The 23,937-nt window shown below is 43.5% G+C and overlaps 1 protein-coding gene across 2 annotated transcripts; it reads right to left on the bottom strand.

The window, feature by feature from the left end:
* Positions 1-13,105: 13,105 nt before the first annotated feature.
* sall1a (spalt-like transcription factor 1a) lies at positions 13,106-23,607 on the bottom strand. Of its 2 annotated transcripts, XM_070905994.1 has the most exons (4): positions 23,531-23,607; positions 21,760-21,781; positions 14,596-17,982; positions 13,106-13,546 (listed from the first exon to the last, which is right to left on the bottom strand). In XM_070905994.1, exons 1-4 carry the CDS (start codon positions 23,605-23,607, stop codon positions 13,106-13,108), a joined length of 3,927 nt encoding a protein of 1,308 aa, XP_070762095.1. The 2 variants fall into 2 exon arrangements, with proteins under 2 accessions (XP_070762095.1, XP_070762103.1); XM_070906002.1 differs by lacking the exon at positions 21,760-21,781 and having other exon boundaries at positions 14,596-18,005; positions 23,535-23,607.
* Positions 23,608-23,937: the final 330 nt, after the last annotated feature.

Raw genomic sequence — 23,937 nt, 5'->3', positions numbered from 1 at the left:
TTATGGGCAGAGCCGTGGGGGCAGGTTTACAAACACCGCTTTTCTTGTGTCGCGCTACTCTAAGGTATATGATTAACTTCCTCACCAAAAGTACCCAGGCAGCCGGGAGTCTGCCCTCTTTGTAGGTGGCAAAGCTGGTGAGTCGTGGCACAGCCCAGCTGACACCAGACTACAGAGCAAAACAAAAAGTGGGCTGCGACTGAAAGGGTTCATTTTGTTGTTTTTATTACGGACTGTACTTCCACATTCTTTGGCTTTTAATGGTTCTTCTTTAGGACATGTTTAACCCTTTGGTTAACTTTTACAATGTTGCTATCACCGGGAGAATGCAGGTTACAGGCCTCTCCTGAAGCCACAAGAGGCTCTGCGTTCTCCATTGGAGTCAGGAGGAATTCAAATTGACCCATCCGAAGCGAATACCTTTGCTTTCGGAAGACTAATTACAAGCCTTTCCCATGAATGGAGGTTGAAGGAGCAACTTAATTAAGCAGTCTCTCGATTACCCTGCATTATTCCGCTGCTGCATTCCCCCAACCAAAATCATTTTCTGGAGGATCAGAGGATCAGATTTTCCCTCAGCACGTACGTTAAAAATAAAATTGAAAAAAAAAAAGTAATTCCCTTGTGTTCAATCTTGTTTGAATCAAAATAAGGAGCGTCTACAGTGAGTGCCTCCTCCCATGTGGAATTGTCGTGGTGGCAGAGGAGGGTTACCAGCAAACAACAGTCTTTTTAACTACCCATGGTCTAGCAGCCCTCCTTCACTGTCGAATTCAAAAAGTTCCTTTCACCACGTCTGCCCTATTTGTGCGGCCTTTTCTTCACCTGACTTGCTCAAGAGATTCGCTTTATCTTAAAGGTCACTTCATTCAACTGGGCAACAAACAGAAGTGAATATAACTGTCCCCAATCTTTCCCTCGCAGAATTCATGCTTGAGTTGCTTCAAATAAAGAAGGTCCCTTCCAGCTAGAAGAAGGAGCTCACAATCAGCTCCATAGGGGTAGCTCTATAGAAAAGACTGCCTGTATCATACAGTCCCCCTTTACAACTCTACATTTCCATTTAATGACACCCTACATATTAACCCTGGTCAGCACCCAATTACACAGAATAAGTGAATTATCTGTGCCAGCATGCAATTTGAAAATGTTTTTCATGCAATGCGGGGACAAGGGGGAGCAGGGGGGCCTTTTTTTTCATCAATCCAGCATTCATTAAAGTGCGAGCTTGTGAGTTATTTCGAATCCATTAACTCTAAATACAGGTGATTCCCAGCCCCTTTATACACAGGACCACCGAGATTCCCTGTCACGGAGTGTTATAGGGGTGTAGAATGACACCAACACAACTGATTTGATGAGCTTTCCTCCCCAGGCCAGCACTCAACCAAACAAACTGGCCGGGCAACCAACTGCACTCCATTCATATTTAATTACAGCCTGCTAACATCGCTCGCGGATAACATTACACCCGGCAGAAATGGAGGGAAGAACTGCTATGAAATGTAAAAATATAGCGAGGAGGTTATTTCTGAGTGGTTGACATGATACAATTTGGATTTCTAATTTAGGACGCACAATGAGGATTTTTAATTATTTTATCCAAATCAGATAATTAGAGTCAGTGAGGGCAGCACCCATCTCTCTTTTAATGGCATGTAAATAACACCAGGTGGTGAATATTAAGTATCAAACGTGGGACACAGCAGTCTGTCACATGACCCACCTCTGTGGGTGTAAAGTCACTGCTGGCCTCCCAGGCGACAAGCTTGTGTGTGTGTGTGTGTGTGTGTGTGTGTGTGTGTGTGTGTGTGTGTGTGTGTGGAGGGAGGGGGGTTAGCAGAGATGACCAGATGAGAGGTGGCTGAGTCCAGCCAAGCCATGTCAAGTTACTGAGTGCTGCTCTGAGAGAGCACAAACCAGCTCCCGATTCACATCTGAGCTGTGGATACACACCAGAAGCCATGTTTGTGCTCAGAGGAAACACCTACACCTGCTACATGCTAGCAGTGTCTCTGTGTGCATTTTGGCGTCAGGAAGTAAATACATCCAGTTAAAACCAAACAAACATCAAAACTGTCAAAAACTGTTGTTTGGTGGTATATTTTTCACACTGCTATGGCTAATGCTGCATTCACATGGATTCAGGGAGATGGTGGACAGCAAACCGGATATCATTTTAGTGGACGAGAGCAGGACGGTAGAATTAGGTGTGGCCGACAGAGAATACTGGCAATGGTTAAGGTAGACAACTTTGCCATCCAAAGTTTAAATATTTACCATTACCATGTGACACCATATTTCCAATTCAGTTACAGAGTGAACTGTCTGTCTGTGCAGTAAATCTAAAACATCAGCGGTAAATATCAGGTTTTGGTGTAAGGTGGAGTCCATCACAGAGAGAAACAGATACAAATAACCCTCAAGCCTGATTGTCAAGCCCCCCTCGCACTTCTCTTTGTGGTGATTTCCTCTCATACATTGATCACCTTTCAAATCTGTTTTCAGAACTAGCCTCTATACTACACATTCTAATGTAGCAGATTACAGACCTAAGTCAGTATGGACGAGGTTGAAGGAAACAAATAAACAAAAATCTAACAACAGTCTTTGGTCACAAAATAATTCCTGGAATACATCGAGTGATGATAACAATTTAAGAGTGTCTGATGGTCGGGGTGGAGGTCCCCTTTTATAGGTAGCTGGTGGTCCAACGGTTGGTTTGCCGGAGATCCATAGAGTGATTCAAGAGTGTGCATCTTAAATTATCAATACTCTTTGTATATAACCGGCAGCCACCATTCATGACTTCCTCACGTCCACGGTTTACAGCTATCTGATACACCACCAGTCTTATGTCAGTATAGACTGTCATCAAGAGTCGATATCCTCGCCATGGAAATGAGACACTGCTCACTCACACACACTGCTCTACGTCTACTTCATAGTATATATATACAGTAGGAGAGGTTCATTTTCAGCTGAGAGCTATGACACGGATAAGAAACTAATGATATGGAATAGACATGTATAGACACGTATACACACACACACAACACATGCCGCACACACTCACAGTGCAACATGGTCTCTCGGCGCTCTGGCGCCTGTCACTCAGCGGGGTCCTGGAATATGCACCGGGGCCATCGACAGGCGTCTGTGTCAATGCCTGACAAACCTCAAGGCACCAGGCTGTAATTGGAACGACTGGCCTAATCCTCAGATCAAGACAGACTCATTGACAACCTAAGCGGGCGGCAATCCCAGCAGCGCCTTATTAGTGGAGCTGGCCTCTTTGCCGGGAGCACTGATGTCATCACTGCCAGCCAAAAGACGGGCAAGGCATTTGATAAAAACACACAATAACAGTGGGTTTTGCATCATGAACATCTTATGTGGGCTGTTGTGTTGTATTTTTCATATGACAGGAAAAGTTTGTATTTATGTTTGCCTTACACTTCATTCACACCAGCAGGGAACAAGGAGGTTGGCCACTCTGCTCAGTGTGACCACATGGTGGATGGATTCATTTTTTAATTGAAATGTAAAGAAAATCAATCATTAAACAAACAAATCTGCACGGCCACTGTGACTTTAGAGAAAATGACCGGTTAATGGTTATGACATGTGTCTTGTTATCATTAGCAAAAATGTCTGAACGCTGGAAAACATGCACAGTTGCAGAACCCATACCACTGTAAAGCAAATTCATGAAAAGTGTGGTACAGCATAATTTTTGTGGACAGTGAAAAATCATGTTAATCGTGTAAACTAGGTTTCCAGTAACTATTGAAGGAATAGCTTGACATTTAGATGAGAGTTAGATGATAAATATGGAGCTCGGGTCTCTTCAGAGGAGTTTTGTTTATTTCTCGAGGAGTTTTTAGTGATTCCCCAAATAAAACAAAAAACATTTATTTGGTTTTCAGATGAGTCTGGTTCTTTGTGCTGCAGGTGTTTTAACAGTAGTTATAGCTGCTTTGGTTAGACAGCTCATTAGTTGAGAAGTATTGAGAAACACTTCAACACCTCAACTAAATGTTGACTATTCCTACATAGCCTGTTCCCAGAACCACTTGCCTCAGGTGAGCAAATTTGAATGCATGGGGTTTGAATGTCTTTCACATCAACAGTGACTGTCTGTGTAGTTGAGATTTTATTGTTGGTACTATTGATGTGTTTAGTGCAAAACACCCTAAACGCTAACTTTGAAAAGTGAAACATCAGCTGTGGAAGATTAAACCACCAGGACAAGCCTCCTGTCTGCAGACAGTGCAGTACATGTAAGGGATCACTCACACTAACACAGCTTGCATCGCTCGGAGCAGACAGCTAGCTCTCGCACCGCTTCAGTCTCAGTAGAAATAGCCACAGTGCTCTCTTGAAATTGCCCCGTGTCCTCCTCTCTCACCTCCCAGACTGGTAATCTGCTCTCTGATGGAGGGGAGCATGTAGCAGAGGTCGCTCTGACACCTTCTTGGCAGAGCCGCAGAAGCTGGCTCCCGATCCCATTCTCAAAAGCCAAGATGCCCAAAATCCCCCGACACAGTGTGTTCGTTTGTGGCCCCTTTCTCACTGAGATCTGCCGTCAATGAGCATATCAGAGGGTTCGACATGAACAGAGACATACAGTATGCTCTCTCAAGATACGACACGTTTTAGACTAAATATCTAGCAGATAAGGTGTCGCAACTGCATGAATGTAGCCCAGTAGAATTATAAGCTGGAGGAATGTAGAGACTTATTGATTGATTTAACCTCCTACAATAATTATGTTTCAAATTGTAATATGCGGTCATGTGATATTGCAATGAGTTATTGCAACTCTTTGCAAAGAACACAAAGTGTACTTTTCTTTCAGTGCGCTAAGTAGTCCCTGGCAAAACGTGAGAGCCATCAACCTCATGCAGAGCATGACATGAGTGTTTCTGTGTGTGTGTGTGTGTGTGTGTTTGTAGTTCCTGGCTTTTGTAAAGGCACCGGGAAGCTCGAGCCGTTCACCCAGGCATGCCTGTGCAGTGTAACCAAGGCTGACTGGCTGACCTCAGACTGTGTGGGCCCTTTAGCAGAAGATGAAGGAGCTTTTTCATTGACACAGGAACAGGAGGTATCGCCTTCCCTTTGCAGCAGCACTCATTCATGCCAGACACAATGCGTTATTATTGGTTTTGAATTGAAATGTTAATTTTGGGAACTGGGCAACTGGGCCTGAGAGTTTGCCCTGCTCATTTCTCATTTTTCACTTGGCTGAGGAGGTCTGCTTCGATGGGGAGAGTTAACCCTAAACTCGCCTTGTATTACAACACCTTGGTTCAACTAGGTAGGGACTGAGGGCCTAGGGACTAAGCCAAAACACGCAACATGCCAGAGCTCTTAACATTTGAACTTGAATGAATCATACAACAGCTGAAAGGTTAGTGGTGAGAGGTGAAGCCTGCAAGACACCGGTCCATACCCAGGGAGCGGTCACTATTGATCCTGAGGCCATGGAGGAAAGACCAGCTCTTTCGGGGCCGGTGGTGTGAGGCAGGCAGGTCAGCACTCTGCTCTACAGCGTAACAGAAATGAGTGCATCAGCAGGCCCGGCAGATCTATATGATGGGAATTAAACAGCATAATCAAATTGTTTGCGCAACCATTTAGCATCTCATTCCCTCACTGCCCTGGGCCAAACTGACCACTGGAGAATGGCCATCCACAGCAGTAACAAAGTAGGGCAATAACTAACAGCGATTAAAGGAATATTGATGGCCTGTGACACACAGCATCCTGAAAAATGCTATTTGGTCAAATAGCTGCAATAATTAAGTATATGAGGGTCAGTCAATTTTATCTGCTGCTTTTATTTGAATCGATTATTTAGTAAACTGGCCAAGCCTCAGAGAGCATTATTGCTGAGTGGGGTGTTGATTTCATAGCACAAGAGCTTCAGCCAAGTCACACAGTAGCAGCTCGCAGTGGAAAGGAAACACACAGCGGCAGCAGACGTGTTGCAAATATTACTAATAGACGGATGGAGGGAAACAAAATATCACCACTATCGCTGTAAAACATTTTTTGATATGAGCTGGAATTTTACACCATCGCTTACAGTACATGTTGACCTTGTTCTGTGACACTTTAGCCCTTAAAATCATTTCACTCTGTCCTTTCATTTCAAAACATTATGTTCTTGATAACTGAAACCTGGGAATACTTTTCCCAGATTGGAAAACATAAAAAAACACCATGAATTGATAAACATTAGCTGAAAGCAAAAATAATGAGTCCTGGCTGCGAAAAAAGCTTGGTGCATTTAATGTGATGCAGTGGTTAAAAATAAACTAGGCCATTTAGAGGCTTCTCTCCCAGTTGATTGATTAAACATTAACCTGCTGGATCTGGGATATTTCTTATTAATCACAGGTGGCACAGACTTAACTGAGCATGAGGAAGGCATGTACAAAAAGGCAGTACACTACAAAAAGCATTCACACACACACGCACACACACTTGCATGTGCGTGAAATCATGTAATCATAACATATGCCATTTAGTGGATGCTTTAATCCGATCAGTGATGCCGTTGTAGCACCAGCGGAGCCTGTGAGAGTCAAACATCTAACTCTAGCTGGTGCAATCGAGTTTTACACACACACACACACGTGGACACACATCTCCATATCAAACAGCACATTGTGGGAATTGCCATGACCTAATGCATTTCTTATCTCACATTTGATTACACATTTCACAGAGGAAACCATTTTCCTCTTGCCTACAGCGAGATGTCCAATGAGAAAACCAACCTTGACTAAAGAGTCGTTTTTTAAAGGAGTGGGTGGCATCTTGACCTGTGAGATACACTGTACAGCAGCCCAAATCCCACAAAAGACAGTAGAACAGAGCAAAATCTCTCTCATTTTCCCACAGTCAGTGGCTGAGCAGAAGAACCTATCACACTCCAATAACGTCACTGAATATTCAGACACTGTAGCAGGCCATTGCTTTGATCTAGCGCTGATGTGGGTGGCCAGTATCCACAACTACAGCAGTCTTGTATTTGAGTCTGACAGAGCACTGAACCTGCCTCCGACATAGCTACGTTTTTCTTGCTGTAACCACGGGTGACTTTTTTGTCCTCAAGGAGGCTTTTATGAGAAAATTGACAAAGTAAATATCCTTTCAGCTGTTTCCCTGATGAATAATGTACGCAGAGGCTGATGGACTGCTTTCAAAAAAATTCAACAGCTTCAGGGTTGTCCCTGCACATCAGCTGTCATCGTGTGATGTGGGTGGCGGTCCTGGCGCGGGGGCTCACGGCAGCACACAGGTGCCCTTTTCACTCCCAGGCCGAAAATGACAAATTCAATAAACTCAAGACATCTCTCCGGAGCACCTATGGAATCAAACACACCTGACAAGCGGCTGAAGGGCTTCTTCCTAGTCGCTCTGACATCCCATCTTGACGCTCAATATCAATATCTCCACGGCCTGCAGAATATCTTTCCATCTCACTAGCATGCTTTGACACTGTGAGAAAGAATAAGAATATGTGTCAGAGGTTGTGGGACTCGAGGTAAGATTGCGATGAGGAAATTGAATCTGCGAGATGACATTAACAGAGAGTGTCCCCAACTCTGTGTGTGTTCAGCCCCCGAGCAGACAGGCCTGGCTAGGGTTACCAACCGTAATTCTGATGGTGAAAGGGCCACAATCAGCCTACTTAATCTCGAAGCTGTTCTTTAAAACCAAAGAAAGACGATCTGCCTCCATTCTACTGTACAAAACAAGGAAACATGTGATTTATCGTAAAATGGAAATGCACATTAAATTAAATTTGCCTTTAGAGGCAGCGAGGACAACCCTCGACTGCAGGCTTTTCCGTGATAACAAAAAAGGTGCTTGTACTCTGTCAAAAGACCCCAGTCTCATAAACCTACCCTGACCTGAAAGAACAAACCCTAGACATCAAATTTTAAAGAATTAGCATCACAATGGGCTAAATGTCCCCCTTGTAGTAAAAGCCCGGCGAATCGGCCGTGCAATTTCAGTGGTGATGATAAACTGCGAGACGCAGATAGCGGGAGCACTGTGCGTGAGACAAACCCTCACTGTACGTTCATTAGCATCCCTGAAGGTTCCCATCTGACCACGAGGGAAACAGAGCACTGCGGCCTGTTCTGCAAGCATGAGTGCCTTATTAAAGAATGGGTCAGGGAGCCTCAAGTTTGGTGAGTCTGGTCCACGAGGAGCTCACATTAGGGCTCCCACCTGTTTGTCTGGGTACTCATTTGACACAATAGGTCATGAAATGCAATATGGGCCTGTGCCTCTCTTTCTCACCACACAAAAGCCAAGGAGCGGATGAACTGCAAGATAAATGACCTTGACATTTGGATAGTCTCCAGATTGCTGTGCCATAAAAATAAACCATGCAAAGACAATCTCCAAACCCCTCATAAGACCAAAGCACAACTTCAATGCAGAACAAACAGGAGCAGAATGAAGGGGGAGAACGTGTCTGGTTTTGGGCAGGATGGATATTTCCTCGAAGACTTTGATTGCTCGTCTGTGATAACTGTGAGAGTGTACAGGCCTGAAAAATCCTGCTCCGTGTTTGTACTTACAATCTGGAGGTCTTGTCTTCCAACCAGCTGTGTACACGCTGCAGACAGGCTCCATTTTCCACAGGAAGCACGATGACAACCACTGGAAGATAAAAAAAAAAAAAAAACAGCATGGTGGGTTGGGTGGAGGAAAATGGCAAATTAGGGTGAGGCTTGAATAAACATAAAATATAAAACCAATAATCATTTTTTTATACAATACAATTAAAGGCAGCCCAAGACTGCCATTTCACAGACAAAAACAAATGATCAGTAAGAAGCATATGACATATCCAAGGTTTTTTGTTTCATTTTCAAAATCTGAAAGAATTAATCTCACCAAACTTCTCTGCTTGAGGTCTAGATGGAGGAAACTAATTCTTGAAGCCCCTTTGTTGTGGAGTCCACCTTTGCCTGGATGAAGAAGCAATAGTGCAGATCTTATAAATCAGAGATGGAGAGGAGATGAGATTATTTTTCAACATGTAAAAGCACTAAAGAAGTGTGTTCTTTCAGGATATAGGCCTTTGAGCAGGTCCATCACCTGAGTGTGATTGACAGCGTGGGCAGGTGTGGCGGTGCATTACCCGCGGCCGGCTAAATGAGGCTCACCATTGTTCTCCGCAGGTCTTTGATCTCCCAGCGGTGGGCCAGAACCTCAGTGGGGAGTCCAGGCCGGGGCCCCAGGCTACGGTTTGTATCGACTCAGGGGGGCTGACAGCACATGGCAGAAGATGTAGGAGGGGGGCTCCAGCTTCCCAAGATCGCCTCCGTGCAGCTTCATCTCATCCTGACCTGCTCACTGAAGGACTGTGAGGGCAGAAACAAGAGATGTTAGAAAGATTTGTTTCCTTCATTTTTTAATTTCTTTCTTCTTTTCGCTTTTTCTGCTGACAGACTAGAATGACTACACACACACACACACACACACACACTCACAGACAGTCACAGACACTCACCACAGGACCCATCTAAACTTGCTAGCAGTTGTAGACCATTTCTCATCTCCACTTTTTCCTCACACACATATATATATATATATATATATATATATATATAAATCCAAACCCTTTAAAACCATTTAGAAAATAAGAAAGTCTTTTGAATGATGTAGATCACCTCAACTAGTTTACAAATTAATGTCGTACAAAATAATTCCCTGCACAAGTGAACTTACACTGGAAACAAATGATCTTATTCTTGCAGTGTGGCAGCTGTGCATACAGCCCTTACTTAAGGCCAGCCCTTTAATGAACCTTCAAGTGTACAGTAAGTGGACAGGAGTGGCTTACAGCTACAGAGAGTAATGTTTCTCGGCTGATGGTTCCCATCCTCTCCGGACGCTGCAGCAAAAAGGCCATCAAGCCATTTAGCTCAGACGAGGGGGAAAAACAACCAACACTAAAACAAAAACACATTAGATAGAATGTTAAGAATAAATCAAAATATGCAGGAGAGTGTTTGGGTGAAGCTGTGAGGATGCATCCCGTGTGAATCTCTCCTATGAGTGTGTTTCTATTATAAAGAGTACACAATCTCTGTACCCTGAAAGCACATTCTCAGCGTGGCTGCAGAGTGGTGGATGAGACTCCCAGCACCACAATAAATTGTGACAGTGAACAGGGCAGACTGGGACAGCCCCTCTTAGTCTGCAGCGATTGTGTTTCAGTGTGTTCGCCCGGCTCTTCCTGTGGTGCTCTGTGTTGTGGAGCAAAGAAGCCACTGCTGGGAGCCACAGTGGAAGAGATCAATTGTACACATTCCTGCCACCTGAGATTCAAGTGTTTCTGTAATACTGCACAGCTCAATCGATACTTAAGCGAGGACGTGAGAGGGAAGAGCCCGGTCCATGCTTAGTGGGACTGCCCACACAGAGATAAAGTATTTACTGCTGTAAATTTCTGTTTCCCACCTGTTAATAGTCCACACAGAAAATGACTCAGCATACTTTTATCTAAACAACCATTTTATATGTTATTTTTACATTTCATATTCAATTAATTCTGACAAGGCTTGAACCATTCCTGCAACACTACTGTAATTATTGGTCATTTTGTGAATCTTCAGTGTGTTGGAATTTTATGTTTAATCCTCTTATTCAAAATATTATTATTACTTATAATTAAATAAACATTATAAACAACACCTTAAAAATAATCATAACTGCATTCAAAACAACAACAACAACAACAATAATAATAATAATAATAATAGTAGTAGTAATAATAGTAATAATAATAATAATAGTAATAATAATAAGAAGAAGAATGCGGACCTTTATGCATAAATAGAAGTTACATTTGTAAATATGAACGAGGTATTTGCCATAATGAGCAGAGCAGTGAGAGTCAGCCGATGTGCTGCACACACAGAGCTCCGTGGAGCAGATGTGACTGTTAAAAAGAAAACAGGCACTGTGGGCAAGGATCATTTAGCTTCGACGTCTTGAAATATAAAACGTAAATATTGGGGATTTCGGCTTCGTGAGGAGGAGGAGGGGGAGGAGGAGGGGAGCGCGCCGAGGATGCCGGACAGAAATGAACAGATCCTGCATTGCAGGATGTGCAACGATGTGTTAAATTAAATGCAGCTGTTGAAATACAAAAGGGGAAATTTTTCAGTTTGAATTAAAAAAAAAAAAAAAAACGCAGGGCAAATACCTTCAAAGCCGTCAAAGGCTTTATCCGGATAAACCGTGTGATCGTTTTGACAACTTCTTTCTGGACTGTGGCAAATAATCACATCGTCGCATTTTTAATGAAAATTTCCTCGAGATCCTCAGAAGACATTTAAAAAGCCGGCAGCATCCCCAACACCTAACTTTGGTGTCCAGACAAAATAACATGTTTTCCCCGCTGACTGTTTTTTTTAAATTTTATTTTTTATTACAATCTGTAAATAAATGGCAGAGGGGAACGTTTCCCTTTGCGCGTAAAAAAGCCTTCAATCTACTTGATTCCGAGGATTAGCGATTAATTGGCGATTTCAAGGATTGGCAACGCAAATTATGAGGTTAAAACTGCGATCGTTTTAAATTAAAGAGCAGGGGAGCTCCCACCATCAGTGACTGCCTCCAAGCCTCCCCGTTTCTGCTTCTGCTGTTTGTCACTGAAGCTGAAAAAGAGTTCCACAGGCTGCACAACGGCCCTGAGCACCAAGTATCCAAAGGCAAAAGGTGATTTTATTGTTCTTCTCTTCTTTCTAACGACTGTCAACGCTTGATGTGTGAAAGAAATAACTGCCAGTATTTTTTCAATTATATGATAAATAAAGGAGGGAATGAAAGCACACAAACACACAATGTTTCTTTTGGAAAACTGATGTATTTGATTATTAGAGTAAAGAATTACAGTATCTTAGTTGTTAGTAGGTATTAAAGTGTAGAGAAACTGGACCCATAAAGATCTTCCAACTTTCCAAGAAAGTGCATGTAACAGTCCGAAGGTTGTCAAACCCAATATATATTTATATTTATAAAAACACTATCATTTTGTCCCCTGGCCGTGATGGACTTCTCTTGTGTGAGCTGTATGTACATTTTCTTGCGAGGGAGTTTGTATTTCCACATCTGAGCGTATTTACAGAAGCTTCAACACAGAACTTTGCACTTGATGTCAGTGAGGATGCTGGGACATAGCAGCAACGTGGAAATCCAGCTGAGAAACTAAAGGAGAATCCTGCTCATTTGATTGGCTGTCTCAGTTCCAAAAGCCAGGAAATAGGCCAGACCGAATGTTCCCTTCTGTCTTGCTTTCAACAACACCAAAATACGAGCAACAAAAAAGAGATTGAGGGGGAAGAAAACATATGGAAGTAAACAAAAAGTAGAAAGTACAATACACAGAAACGGTAACAACAAAACAAGTTAACACTAAAGAAACCCTTGAAATGTAGCAAACTTCAATGTTTTGTCTTAAATAAAAGTAAATAGCAATTGGAAAGAAAGGAACTACCACATCATTTAGTCCCTTGCCTGAATTTCATTGTTTTGTTTTTGATGAGGGGAGGGGGGCATGAACACACAGATGTTAGACCATCTACAGAAGATCAATGTACATTATTTACAGCAAGTCTGTTTGCTTATTACAGGGCTAATGCATCACATGAACATCAACAGTTCGGTTATAGCTACTACAGACAGAAAATAACTTAATGCCAAGGTAAGGTTATCTACCCAGATATTCTAAGTTTCAAAAGCACATTTTTAAGCACCCATACACACCCATTCTGGCTTTAAAACAAACAAAAACCTAACTGTTAATGCTTCCACTTGGTTTCAAGCAAGGTTATAATCACTAATAAATAAGCTCCTTAAAACTATAACATGTACATTGTACAAAAAAAGCAACTTGTCTTCACACTCGTGTTCGTAAAGATTCAATGGCGAGCAAAGCAGTTCAGTTGATTTTGTCCCTGTCTTGTTCTCTTTCTTTCTCTTCTTCTGTGTGTGTCTACATATGTGTACAATATGCCTTCAGGCATCTTCATGTGTCTGTGCGCAACTGACGACAAACACCCTAACTGGTGACAATTTCTTTATTGTCCTCCATGAAGCGTGTGAAGCGGAAGTGGGCCCCGTTCTCTGTGTTGGCCATTTTCTCCAAACCAGCAAGAGCAGCGTTGGGCTCCATGCTGTGCAGCTTGTCTAGGCTGCCGGTCAGGCCACCAATGGGAGAGCTACCCCCATTCCCCACACCACCTGACATGGGTGGGATACCTCCATTCTGGATGACAGAGATTTCATTTGTCTTCATAGCCAGGCCGTTGGAGAAGGCTGCAGCATACTGGTTCCAGAAACTGGCCGGGTCCCCGTTGCTTGCCCTTGATGCCATGTCCTTCTGGAAGATCTCAGGAAACTTGACTGGGTTGGTACCCAGGAAGGCCATTGGCCCATCCACAGAGAGCCTGCGGCCACGTCTGGCAGGAGCACTGTTCCACATGTGTGTGCCCATGTGAACCTACACAGAGAGAGAGGGAATGAAAGGGAGGGCGGAGAGAGACAGAGCAATGAGAGGGATGAAAATTAGTGATGTTTACAAACTTGGCCACAAGAGCTGCACATGAGATGATGCAATGGAAAAAATAATAATAATGCTCGACTCCAAATTAAAATAGCTTCACACCCTGGGTGCAGCAGACCAGTTAGTTGCCTATGCTTCGAGAGGTACCAGCATGGTGTAAACATCTTATTTTGGCAAGACTGATACATGCTATTTAATCTAAACCTTAACTTGCTCATCTCACAAGGGGACCACTGGGCTTTGGGAAAAATTGCACTGTCCAATTGCATTGCTCTGGCCAGTATTGCATGTGACATTTCACCTCTGCTAATACCCTTTCCATTTTTTTTCAATTTTTTTCTGCTTCATAACCCTTGAAAGATAATTATGTTTAAGGTATTTTATGTACAACCTACTAGAAAAACGTTCAGAGACTTTTCTGTGTTTAGTATAGTTGAGCAACTTTAACTAAAAATGCAGATATCTATATCTATATATGTAAAACCAGTTTCAACCAAAAGCCAGAGCTTGATTTATTACAACCTTTTAAAAATAACATGTATCCCAAATTCCTCTCTAGGATTAAGGATTGACACACTAAAAAATAATTAAAAGTAATTTTATATTAAGCTCACATAATTCTCCCAAGTTTATGTAGGATCCTTTTCTTAATGATTTAGGCCTGTGACAGTTTTCACTGAATCTGTTATGGAAAACTACAGACTGACCTAGCACACAATGATTGCCTAATTCATTCTGTGCACTGAATCATTCTTAGCTGATTACATTCAGGAATTTCTACCCAATAATCATATTAGTTGTGTGATTCAGCCTTTCCACTAAGGTAGTTTTTTTTCTCAGAAAGCTTTAATTAATACAACATTACCACCTCTTGATGCCTAGTGCACTGACACGCCGTATAAAACTAAATAGCAGCTCTGAGACTCAACATTCTCACGCACAATCTTTTAGGAGACCAACAGTTTGCTGGGTGTTTCAACATTTACCTTGAGGTTTCCTTTGGTGGTGAAAGCTCGGCCACAGATACTGCAGGCAAAGGGTTTCTCCCCTGTGTGGGTTCTCTCATGGATCTGTAGAGCACTGGAGGAGGAGAAACATTTCCCACAGGTGTTGCAGAAGTGTTGCTTGGGTGTCCTGCGTGGTGGAGCAGCGGAAAGCACTGGGGAAGTGGAGGCAGATGATGTAACCAAGCCAGGGGGCATGTCCTTGTTTTCTTGATGGAGACTATGGAAGAAGCCGTTGACCTCTGGTTTGTTAAGAGAGCCTACTGAGAGGAGGGAAGGGGTTGGGCTGGAGGACAGGCTGGTGTTTGATGGCTCAAAGAGCTGTGAGGGCAGGTCTCTCATTTGATGGGTTAGCATGTGCTGCTTGAGGTTGCCCTTGGTGGAGAAACCCCTGTTACAGGCCGTGCAAATAAATGGTCGTTCTTTGGTATGGCTTCGATAGTGAATGTCCAAGGCACTCTGACAAGCAAAGGTCTTCCCACAGATGTCACAGGATGTGTTTTTGATGATGTTACGCTCACGGAAGGGGAATATCATGCCCAGGGGGTCTTTTGAGGGATTGACAGATGTCAGGTCCAGGGCTCCAATATTGGAGGGGTGTGAGTGCAAGTGGCTTGCACTGGTGTGCTCCAAGGATAAGGCCCTCTGGTGCCTTTCTTCGAGGCTAGGGGATTTGCGTAGTTGTGGCTGCATGCTAGTGGGGGATGGCGCCTGCATGGAGGAGGTAGATTCTGACACAGCTGGACTCCCGACGCTTTGGCTTTCAACATCTCCTCCCAGAGACGAGGAGTCATTGGTGAGGCAATCCCCTTCAAATAACCCATTTGCCATAGCCTTCATGTGGCTGGCTTGTAGCTCCTCTGTTTCATTATTGTGGGCATTCCCTCTGCCATTTTTCTCCTGCCCCTCCTGGTAAGCCATTTCAGGGGGAGCTGGGGAGTTACATAGACTGTCATGGGAGGCATCAGCTGACCTGGGTGTGTCTGGCACACTGCTATCTGGGCCCTCCTCCATTCCTTCAATGTTGTCATCAGAGAAGTTGTCCAGATCATCAAAGTTTCTCTCCTCAAATGAGCCAGTGTCAGAGGCCATGGACTCTGGGTAACTCTCTGGCAGAGGGGTGTTGGGGATATGCCCACCCATGTGCATGCGAATATGTTGCTGTAGAACCACAGCATTTGTGAACTTCTTCTGACAAATAGGGCAGGAGTGTTGGACTCTAAGAGGAGGCATGGCCCTATGGACGCTGTAGTGGGTCTTCAGATTTCCCTTGGTGGTAAATGCCCTGCCACAGACTTTACATTTAAAGGGCCTTTCTCCAGTGTGAGTGCGATAGTGCATTTTCAGAGCACTTTGGCAGCTCAGCACCCGGTGGCAGATGACACATTCGTTTGGGTCTGTCACCTTCCTGTCAATGTTCTCCACAAGCTGCTGTAGCTTGGAGGTCTCTGACCCCTGGAGAGGATCCAGGATGCCTCCAAAGGGGAACTTAGCCTTGAACTGATCAGACATAAGAGGCATGAGTGGGTTGGTCATCATGGGTGGGCTGTTGGATGTTGTGTAGTCGGCAGTGCTCTCTGAGGCAGAGCTCACATTTGTCATGAAGCCTGATGAGTGGCTGCCTTCTTCAGTTTTCCCATTTGAGGTAGGCAGAGTTGCACCTTCACCCTCTTCAGACACTCCATCATTACTTTTAGTTAAAGGCTCAGCAGCACCCAAGTCACTCTTTGCAGTAACAGAAGGACTAGTTATGGCTATTGAATGATCTTCCTTTTTGATGAAATGTGGCAGGCTCGGCATGGTTGGTGGCAGCAGCATGCCGACTGAGGAAGTCAGAGTGGGCAAAACGGGTTTGCTGTCCAGCCAGCTGGTGACAGGTTTCTCAGGAGGCATAGACATGCCGTATGGAATGCCGGTGCTTGTTGGTATGTTGTCTAAATGCTCAGGTACAGGGTAGGGGTTCATCTGGATGTGTGGGTATTTTTCTTTATGGCGCTGGAAATGCACCTTCAGGTTACCACGGGTGGAGAAGCGGTTGCCACAGATATTACACTTGTATGGTCTCTCGCCAGTGTGAGAGCGCAGGTGGATTTGCAAGGCACTGTCACTCCCAAACACCTTGCCACAAAACCTGCACTTATGCTTGAAGAATGCTTCATCAGAGCTGCTCTTATGTTCAAATGAAGTGACATTTGGCGGCTTGGCTTTCGTCCGCTGCGCCAAAGCTGCTAAGGAGTTGAGGTCCTCTACGGTGGTGCCAACACTGGGCAGAGAGCTGGAGAACATGGGGTTTCCAGGTGGGGGTTGAGGTAGAAGGGGATTCACTGCAGAGCTTAACAAGCTACGCATTCCAAATGCTGGCGTGGATGACTTAGCTAGTGAGGAGTTGCTGAGCTGAGAGTGGAGGCTACTCATATGACTCGGCCTCTTGTCAGAGGACTGGGCATTGACTGTTGATGGCCCCAGTGTGCTAATGCTCTGAGATGTCTCACTGCTGCTTGGGTTGGACTGAGGTAGCTGTGCTGCTGCAGCCAGCTGCTTTAGGCTGCTAATACTGGCTGACTGACTAGCCAGGTTCTGCGCTAGGCCTGCGGCTGCAGCCAGCTGTTGGGAGAGATGTGAGCTGAGTGTGGTCAGTGGGCTGGCAGCAGGCCCCATTGTGCCTGGAGCAGGAGTTGGGGGCACCTGCATTTCTGGGGACTGGGAGGCCAGTAGCAGTATCTGATGGCGAATCTGCTCAATAAGCTGCAGCTGGTGGATCTGTTGCTGTTGTAGGGCTAGGAGCTGCTCCATAAGGGCTGGCACTGCCACCCTAGGGCCCCCAGAGGAACGGGTCTCTTGGGAGAATTGGGCCACAGCCACTTTGGTGCTCTGCAGATTTTCAATTATGACATTGCTGTTGATCATGGAGAAGTTCCCCAGTTCAGTCAGGTTACTGAGCTGAGGTAGAGGGGCAGAGATAGCTGAAGTACCTACTGCAGGGCCAGAGGTGCTCCTGCCACCATGGCTGCTGACTGTGTTGATGGGGCTCCCGCTCTCTGTATGACTGCCCTCCTCTTCATGACCACTGCTCATTCCGGAAACGTCCACATCCATGGATTCGTCTTTTTCAAGAGTGTTAGGCTCCAAAAGGTCCATGCACTCTGTTTGATCAGTGTTATTAGCTGTGTCATTCATTTGGTCATCGGGATTATGGGGAGGAGAGCCAGGCGAGAAAGTTCCTGTGGGGGAGGCAGGAGTTTCATTCACTATCAGGACTAACTGATTCTTAGTGCAATTCTTCTGGTGTTCCTCAAGATCTGATAGTTCAAAGAACTCAGCACAACATCTGCTACAGACATGGGCGTCTGACTCCTTGCAGGGGGGGTCCTCTGAGCAAAGTTCTGTGTCCCCTGAAAAGGAGGAAACAGAGGATTAGTGATTAGAAATGTTTTGCAGCTGAAGAAGCAGCTTTATCTCCTCAAATTCCATTGTTGTTAATCTTAAGTTAATCAGTTTTACACTTATCCCCTTGATGTGTTCACAAAAACAACGATCGAAAGGCAACAATAAGCCAACAGAAATGAGAAAAGGCCTTATTCAATGCAGTGGCCTCTGAAACATGATAAGAAGGGATACAAAATCAATGGGAACTACTTAAATATTGCTTAAAAGTGATCTTTGAAGATGTACATCTGGGTTTCATCAGCCCAACCAAAGGTAATCATTTTCTCCAGATAATCCATCAAAATATAGAATAGAGTGAAGTGAGGACATTGGGTCTTAATGAAATTTCATAGAAAGGCATTGATTTCCTATATTCCATGCCCTTCAAAGTCTACTTGTCCACTCGGCACAAATCAAGCATTTGAAGGACTTATTAGACTTTCAATTTGCTGTCAACTTTGCTCATTTTCAGCCAACTATGGGCATCTTGGACAGGTTATCTATGTCACTAAACTAATTTGTATCCACTCAGGCGGTAGTCACAGTGAGACATGAACAACAGAGCCTGTGGCATCTAGGCTGTTACATGCACACACTAAACTCAACAAGCAAAACAAAAGAGGAAAAAAATGAAAGAGCTAGAAAGTAAATAGTGACTTATTTAATACATATATGAACATATATCTGATATGAAATGATTTTCCGTGGCTAAAATGTCTGCCGCCTAACGAAAATAATAAAAAATACATTGAATTTTTAAAAGTCATCAGACTTTTGTTCCATAATTGTAAATAAACTTCGACCCCACAACATTAGCAACCATTGAAAAGGCACTCTTCTGGGGAAAAAAACAATTTGTTTAAATAAATGACATGGTCAAAACTTACATCAGAATGCATGCATCGCAAACTTGCCAAAACTGAGAAACTGGGCACACCAGCTCACAGAACATGCAATACAAACACAGCAACTTCTGAGAATTCAAATGTAATGACCACCTTTCGAATGCACAAAGAAACAAGTTTTTCAAAATTTTCCATTTTGATAAACAGGACGAGTCAGGGAGTGAGGAGGCAAGACGACACCCTGCCCCCAGAGCCACTGCTGTGCTCCAGACTTTCCTTATTCTTTTCCCTCTTTGTCACACTAAAATCTCGCTGTTTAACATACAAGTTGATTTACAAATTGCATTTCTCTATGAATCCCTTTCATTGTGGCTCTGGCCCCTCAACACTTTCATCAGGGCCAAGAATTCATTTGCAAATGAAACCCAGAGAAGTGCAGCCCTGCCCCACAGAGAGACAGGATGCCTTCCCATTGTTCGCGCAGCATGGGAGCGGCGGGGATCGTCGGCACAGCCTGGCCCTGCTCATCTCAGTCGACTCAAAGCAGATCCTGTTTAATTCAGGGATTATCTCCCTCAATGTTTCTCTGCTCAGAGACATCAGATAACGCAAAGTTGCCATGACAGTAAACCCTGGCCCTCACACCACCAAACCATGCAAACAGGGAAGACTCAACTTTAATGATAACTTTTCATGTTAAATCCCCCGTTCCACCCACCCGTCTACCTACACCCCGAGCGCTAATTTTGAAAAAATGTGTTTGATTCATAGTGTGAGAAATGTGAGGATTAAATAAACACCTTTTCTCTTTTCTCAAGGCTGACTGTAAACAAATTAGTGCGAGGAAAATCCAATCATGTGATATTGAGTGGGATAAAAACAAGAGCCATACAAAAAGTAAAAAAGAAAACTTTTATCAAACAAACTTCAGGAAGATGCAGAATTAATAAATAAATAAAATATGTGTGTGTGCGTATATATGTATGCATGCTCAAGTCTATGCAGAGCATAAGAAACAAAAATACGCGACACATGATTCATATGCTATTTGAGAAACAATGGGGTACACTGAAATTAAATGTATTCTTTATTTAACTCATACACATATTTTAAAGTTTTTCCTCAATTAAGATACTTTCTGACAATATTTTATATAGTGCGCATTTTCAAAAATTCTTCAAATCAAAAGATTCTCAATAATACTAATTTTAACATGCAAATGCTACAAAATTACAATAATAAAACCATCATTAGAATATATAATTTAAAAAAGAGACAACAGATGACAGTTAGTCCCAGAATAATTTGTGCATTTGTTTTCTACTAATTAAGGAAGTGAATCAAAACATTTTCTCCAAAACCGTGCCATGCAACAGTGGACAGTCTCCTCTTCACCAGCTCTATCTTAAGTTTGGAGTGTGAGAGAAGAATATAATAATAATAATAATAATAACAATGCCCTTACAGCTGCAAAACATAAGAATTGTATTCCATCAATAACTTTAATGTGTAAAAAGCTACAAATGTGCTGTTTAAACTACGTTTTACTTTACTTGACGACAGAAAAACTCAAATCAAATCAAAACTAAATCAATGCCTGACTACAAATCCACTGTCCACACGAGACTAGTTTAGCAAACAGCGCAGATGCTAGCATTAGGCTTAATTCCCAAAATAGCAGGGATTAATTTAGAATTAAAATTAAGATAAAGTCAACCTGGTGTAAAGAAGGAGTCTGTAAAACGTCCATAGAATCTCTATCAAAAGCACAATGTAAGCAGTGTGCAGGGCTAAAGGGCGCCAGGAGAGACAAAGAGCAGAAGACAGAGCATAAAGAGTCCAAAGTCTGAATATGAGACAAGAAAGCGAGGATTAGTGGAAAAAGTTGACAGAGAGCTTTGAGAGATCCTACATTATTTTTTCGCAGGGGGCCTCTGTGAACCTCTTGACACTTGTAACTTCAGGAGGGTTTCTGCTCTCATCGTCTCCAGCCCTCAGGACTCATCCCACTGAACACTAGATGGGGTTCCACTAAAGCTTGCCGTGGTCCAGGACAAGACTCGAATCTAAGAAGCTCTGCCCCGGTGACATGCTTAAAGCTCAAGGGGAGGGAAAAAAGGCGAAGCAAGTCCTTCAGGCTACACCTAGACTCACACCACATCAACACTGGCAAAATGACAAGCGACTGCACTCTCTGTTTGCACAGAACAACGGTGCAAAGGGGGCCGCCCTGCCAATCTCCCCTCTAGGGGGGCCACTCTGATAGGGCAAAAGGGGATGGCCACAACATTGATAAGGCCTCACACACTCACACACACTTAAATAAAAAGCCGAGGCCTTGCTGGGCCGCCTGCAGCTCCGATCAGCAGGGTCAATGGCGAGGTAGAGGGGAACACACTGGGCCCTGAACTCTCATCACCTCCACACAGAGGGACACTGGCAAAGGTTAAAACAGCTCAACATCCCACCCTCTGTGGCTCCCACTCTGACCTCCCAGTAACTAGGGCCCTCAGCATCACCGACATTCAGCCACAAATACGACTGTCTGTTTTCACTTCCGGCTACCACAACTGTACAGAAGACACATTTGTCTATGAGCACTGTCTCAGCTAAAAACCTAAAGACAACAACTCTCATAATTACACACACAAGACACTTGCAACAATTCCGACATGTGGCATCGTATTGGACATGATTGAGAAATGTTGTTTTCTGCAGTCTGCCAGGGTTGGTGACAAAAGTAACTCTTCATTAAGTTTATTAGATTTAAAGGAAAAATGCTGAAGAAGAAAAAAAAAAACAGCACTAAGGAATTAACTAGGTTTTGCATTAATCATCAAGTTCCTAAAAATCACGTGAAGTACGCTGCAAATACCTTTTCTGTGCATGGCTTCCTCCTGAAAGAGGCAAGTGTTTCTTTCAAATGACCTGCACATGCTTTTCAGGCAACACAATGTGGCTTTGAGAATATTTACATTGCATATGTTAAATGTGTAGGCCTTATCCAACAGGTCAAGGCAAACACCAAAAATGATCTCTCATTTTATCTGTATGTTTTATTAATGGAATGTCGTATTTTTTTTTTTTTGTGCAAATGAAATTATTGAAAAATATAAATGTTGCTGCAAAATTCGATCACACTGCACGACAGAGCAAAAACAGGCCTCCGTTTGAACTGGGGAAATGTCAGATTACTTAATTATAAAAAATGAATAACAGAAAAATAAATAACTAAATAAATAAATAACTAATACTGGTAACGAGTCCTTTCGTAGAAAAGTCAAAAAGTCGGTCAACAAAAATACACGTTGCAACGCAACGTCCTGTTAGGAAATTCTGTTAAACTGTTATTGACCTTCTCCTACAACCTTATCACGCCGTAGTTTGGTTTAAGTGTTTTATTTATTTATTTATATTCTATTTTCAACAGAATTGTAACAATGATAGCTGCTTGACTTGTATCGCTGGCCTCCGAAACTCTGAGCTCCAGGACAGAGTCCTGAATTTCCACTTCTGAATGCCACTTTGTAGAAAGTGATTTCACATGTTGGGCACAGCAGCACCGTCGAAAGAAAGACAGTATTTCACTTTGCAAACAAAGAATTATCACAGTTATAGTTTTTCCACAGCAGGCCCAAAGATCGTCTCTACACGTTAACGTCTCTGTAGGCGTTCAAGTAAAAATCAACAAGCCTATTTATCTTTATCTTTATATTATGTTGATTTTGGTTGAGAACTATAAATTATTTTGTAATAAACGAGAAATCGTGTGTGTGTGTGTGTGTGTGTGTGTGTGAGAGTAAAACTTCTCCATGTTGCTATTTGAACAGAAAGTGTAAACGATGAGGAAACCGAAGGGATATTTTCAGGCTCTGGGAGGATGCGTGCTCATCTCCGCTCTTTAGAGCAGTTTGTCCTCCTTTCGGCCAACTTTTAGCAGCGAAGCTCGCAAGCGACGACTTCATGACACTTTCATCAGCGAGGGAAAACACTGTGCGGGTGTACAGCGCAGGGCTGAAACACGCGGATGGGGGAACGTCTGTGTCCGGGACCCAGGAAAAGTTGGGAGTCCCGGCAGGAGCGACAGGGTGGTCCATGTCGACGCACCGAGACCGACCGCTGGACGCAGGGAAGCCGCCGAGGGGACCGAAAACTAACCGGCTGCTCACTACAGGAGTGTTTCAACGTCGCTTTAAAAACAAACACACACATTTAAAGCTGACGCGGAGACTAAAAAGTTTGGAAACTTTTAAAAACACACACACACACACACACACAGCGTAAAGCTGAGGAGAAAAGCGCCCTGTAGTATCTTTAACTTATTTATCTTGTATAGTCACGTTTGTATAACACCGATGACGGAGTCTCTAGTGTTGAAATATTATAAAAAATATATAAAAGTAGATCTAAATTCCTCTTGGAACTGGAATAAAGTGAAGTTAAAGAAATCTTGAGCGTTGAGTTTTGTGAAAACTGGTGCAGACTTTCATCACCAAGACGCTGGAATTTGCAAAGAAAGAAACAAAAACAGTATAAAAGTCCAATTCAAAAGCATTAACTTTTAACCGTCAGGTGAAAAAAAAAAACACACCAAAAAGTGACAAATTCATGGTGCCGGGATAAAGGGAGCGACCGGCTGCTTGGACTCACCATTGTGCTCCGATAAGGGCAGATGAGGGTCGGACTGGAAGTGTTGCGGCTTCGCTTGTTTCCTCCGCGACATGCTGGCTGGCACATCAGCAGGCAAAGAATAAAAAAATGACTACAAAACCTTCTCAAAAATTACGTAAATCGAGCCCATCCACCGCGCATGTGCCCCGTTATGATTATCAATAATGCTCTGCGATTAATCATACGGGGGGCTTCTTTGAAAGGCGATTGGCACCTCGCCAGCCCCCCTCCTATTCAAATGAAGTCTCTTTAATCAATTAGCTCCTGATTTGCTGGGGACTCTTGTCTCTCTCTCAGCTCCCACCCAATGAGTTGATCCGTACGGGGAAGAAAGGCTGGGTTTTCCAAACTCCCTTTGGATACGGTTTAACCCCTTCTGTTA

This window comes from Enoplosus armatus, chromosome 1 (genome assembly GCF_043641665.1).
Source record: "Enoplosus armatus isolate fEnoArm2 chromosome 1, fEnoArm2.hap1, whole genome shotgun sequence".
In the NCBI taxonomy this organism is placed as follows: domain Eukaryota; kingdom Metazoa; phylum Chordata; class Actinopteri; order Centrarchiformes; family Enoplosidae; genus Enoplosus; species Enoplosus armatus.
The sequence above is the reverse complement of the archived record's forward strand: the minus strand, read 5'-3'. Positions and strand labels throughout refer to the sequence as shown.

Excerpts from the sequence above, each read along its gene's own strand:
- sall1a (XM_070905994.1), bottom strand. The coding sequence starts at position 23,607 with ATGTCGCGGAGGAAACAAGCGAAGCCGCAACACTTCCAGTCCGACCCT. Across the intron at positions 21,782-23,530 it reads TTATCGGAGCACAATGGTGA|GAGGAAGCCATGCACAGAAA; the intron begins GTCCAAGCAGCC and ends TGCCTCTTTCAG. Across the intron at positions 17,983-21,759 it reads GGAAGCCATGCACAGAAAAG|GACCCCCCCTGCAAGGAGTC; the intron begins GTATTTGCAGCG and ends CTTTGCTCAGAG.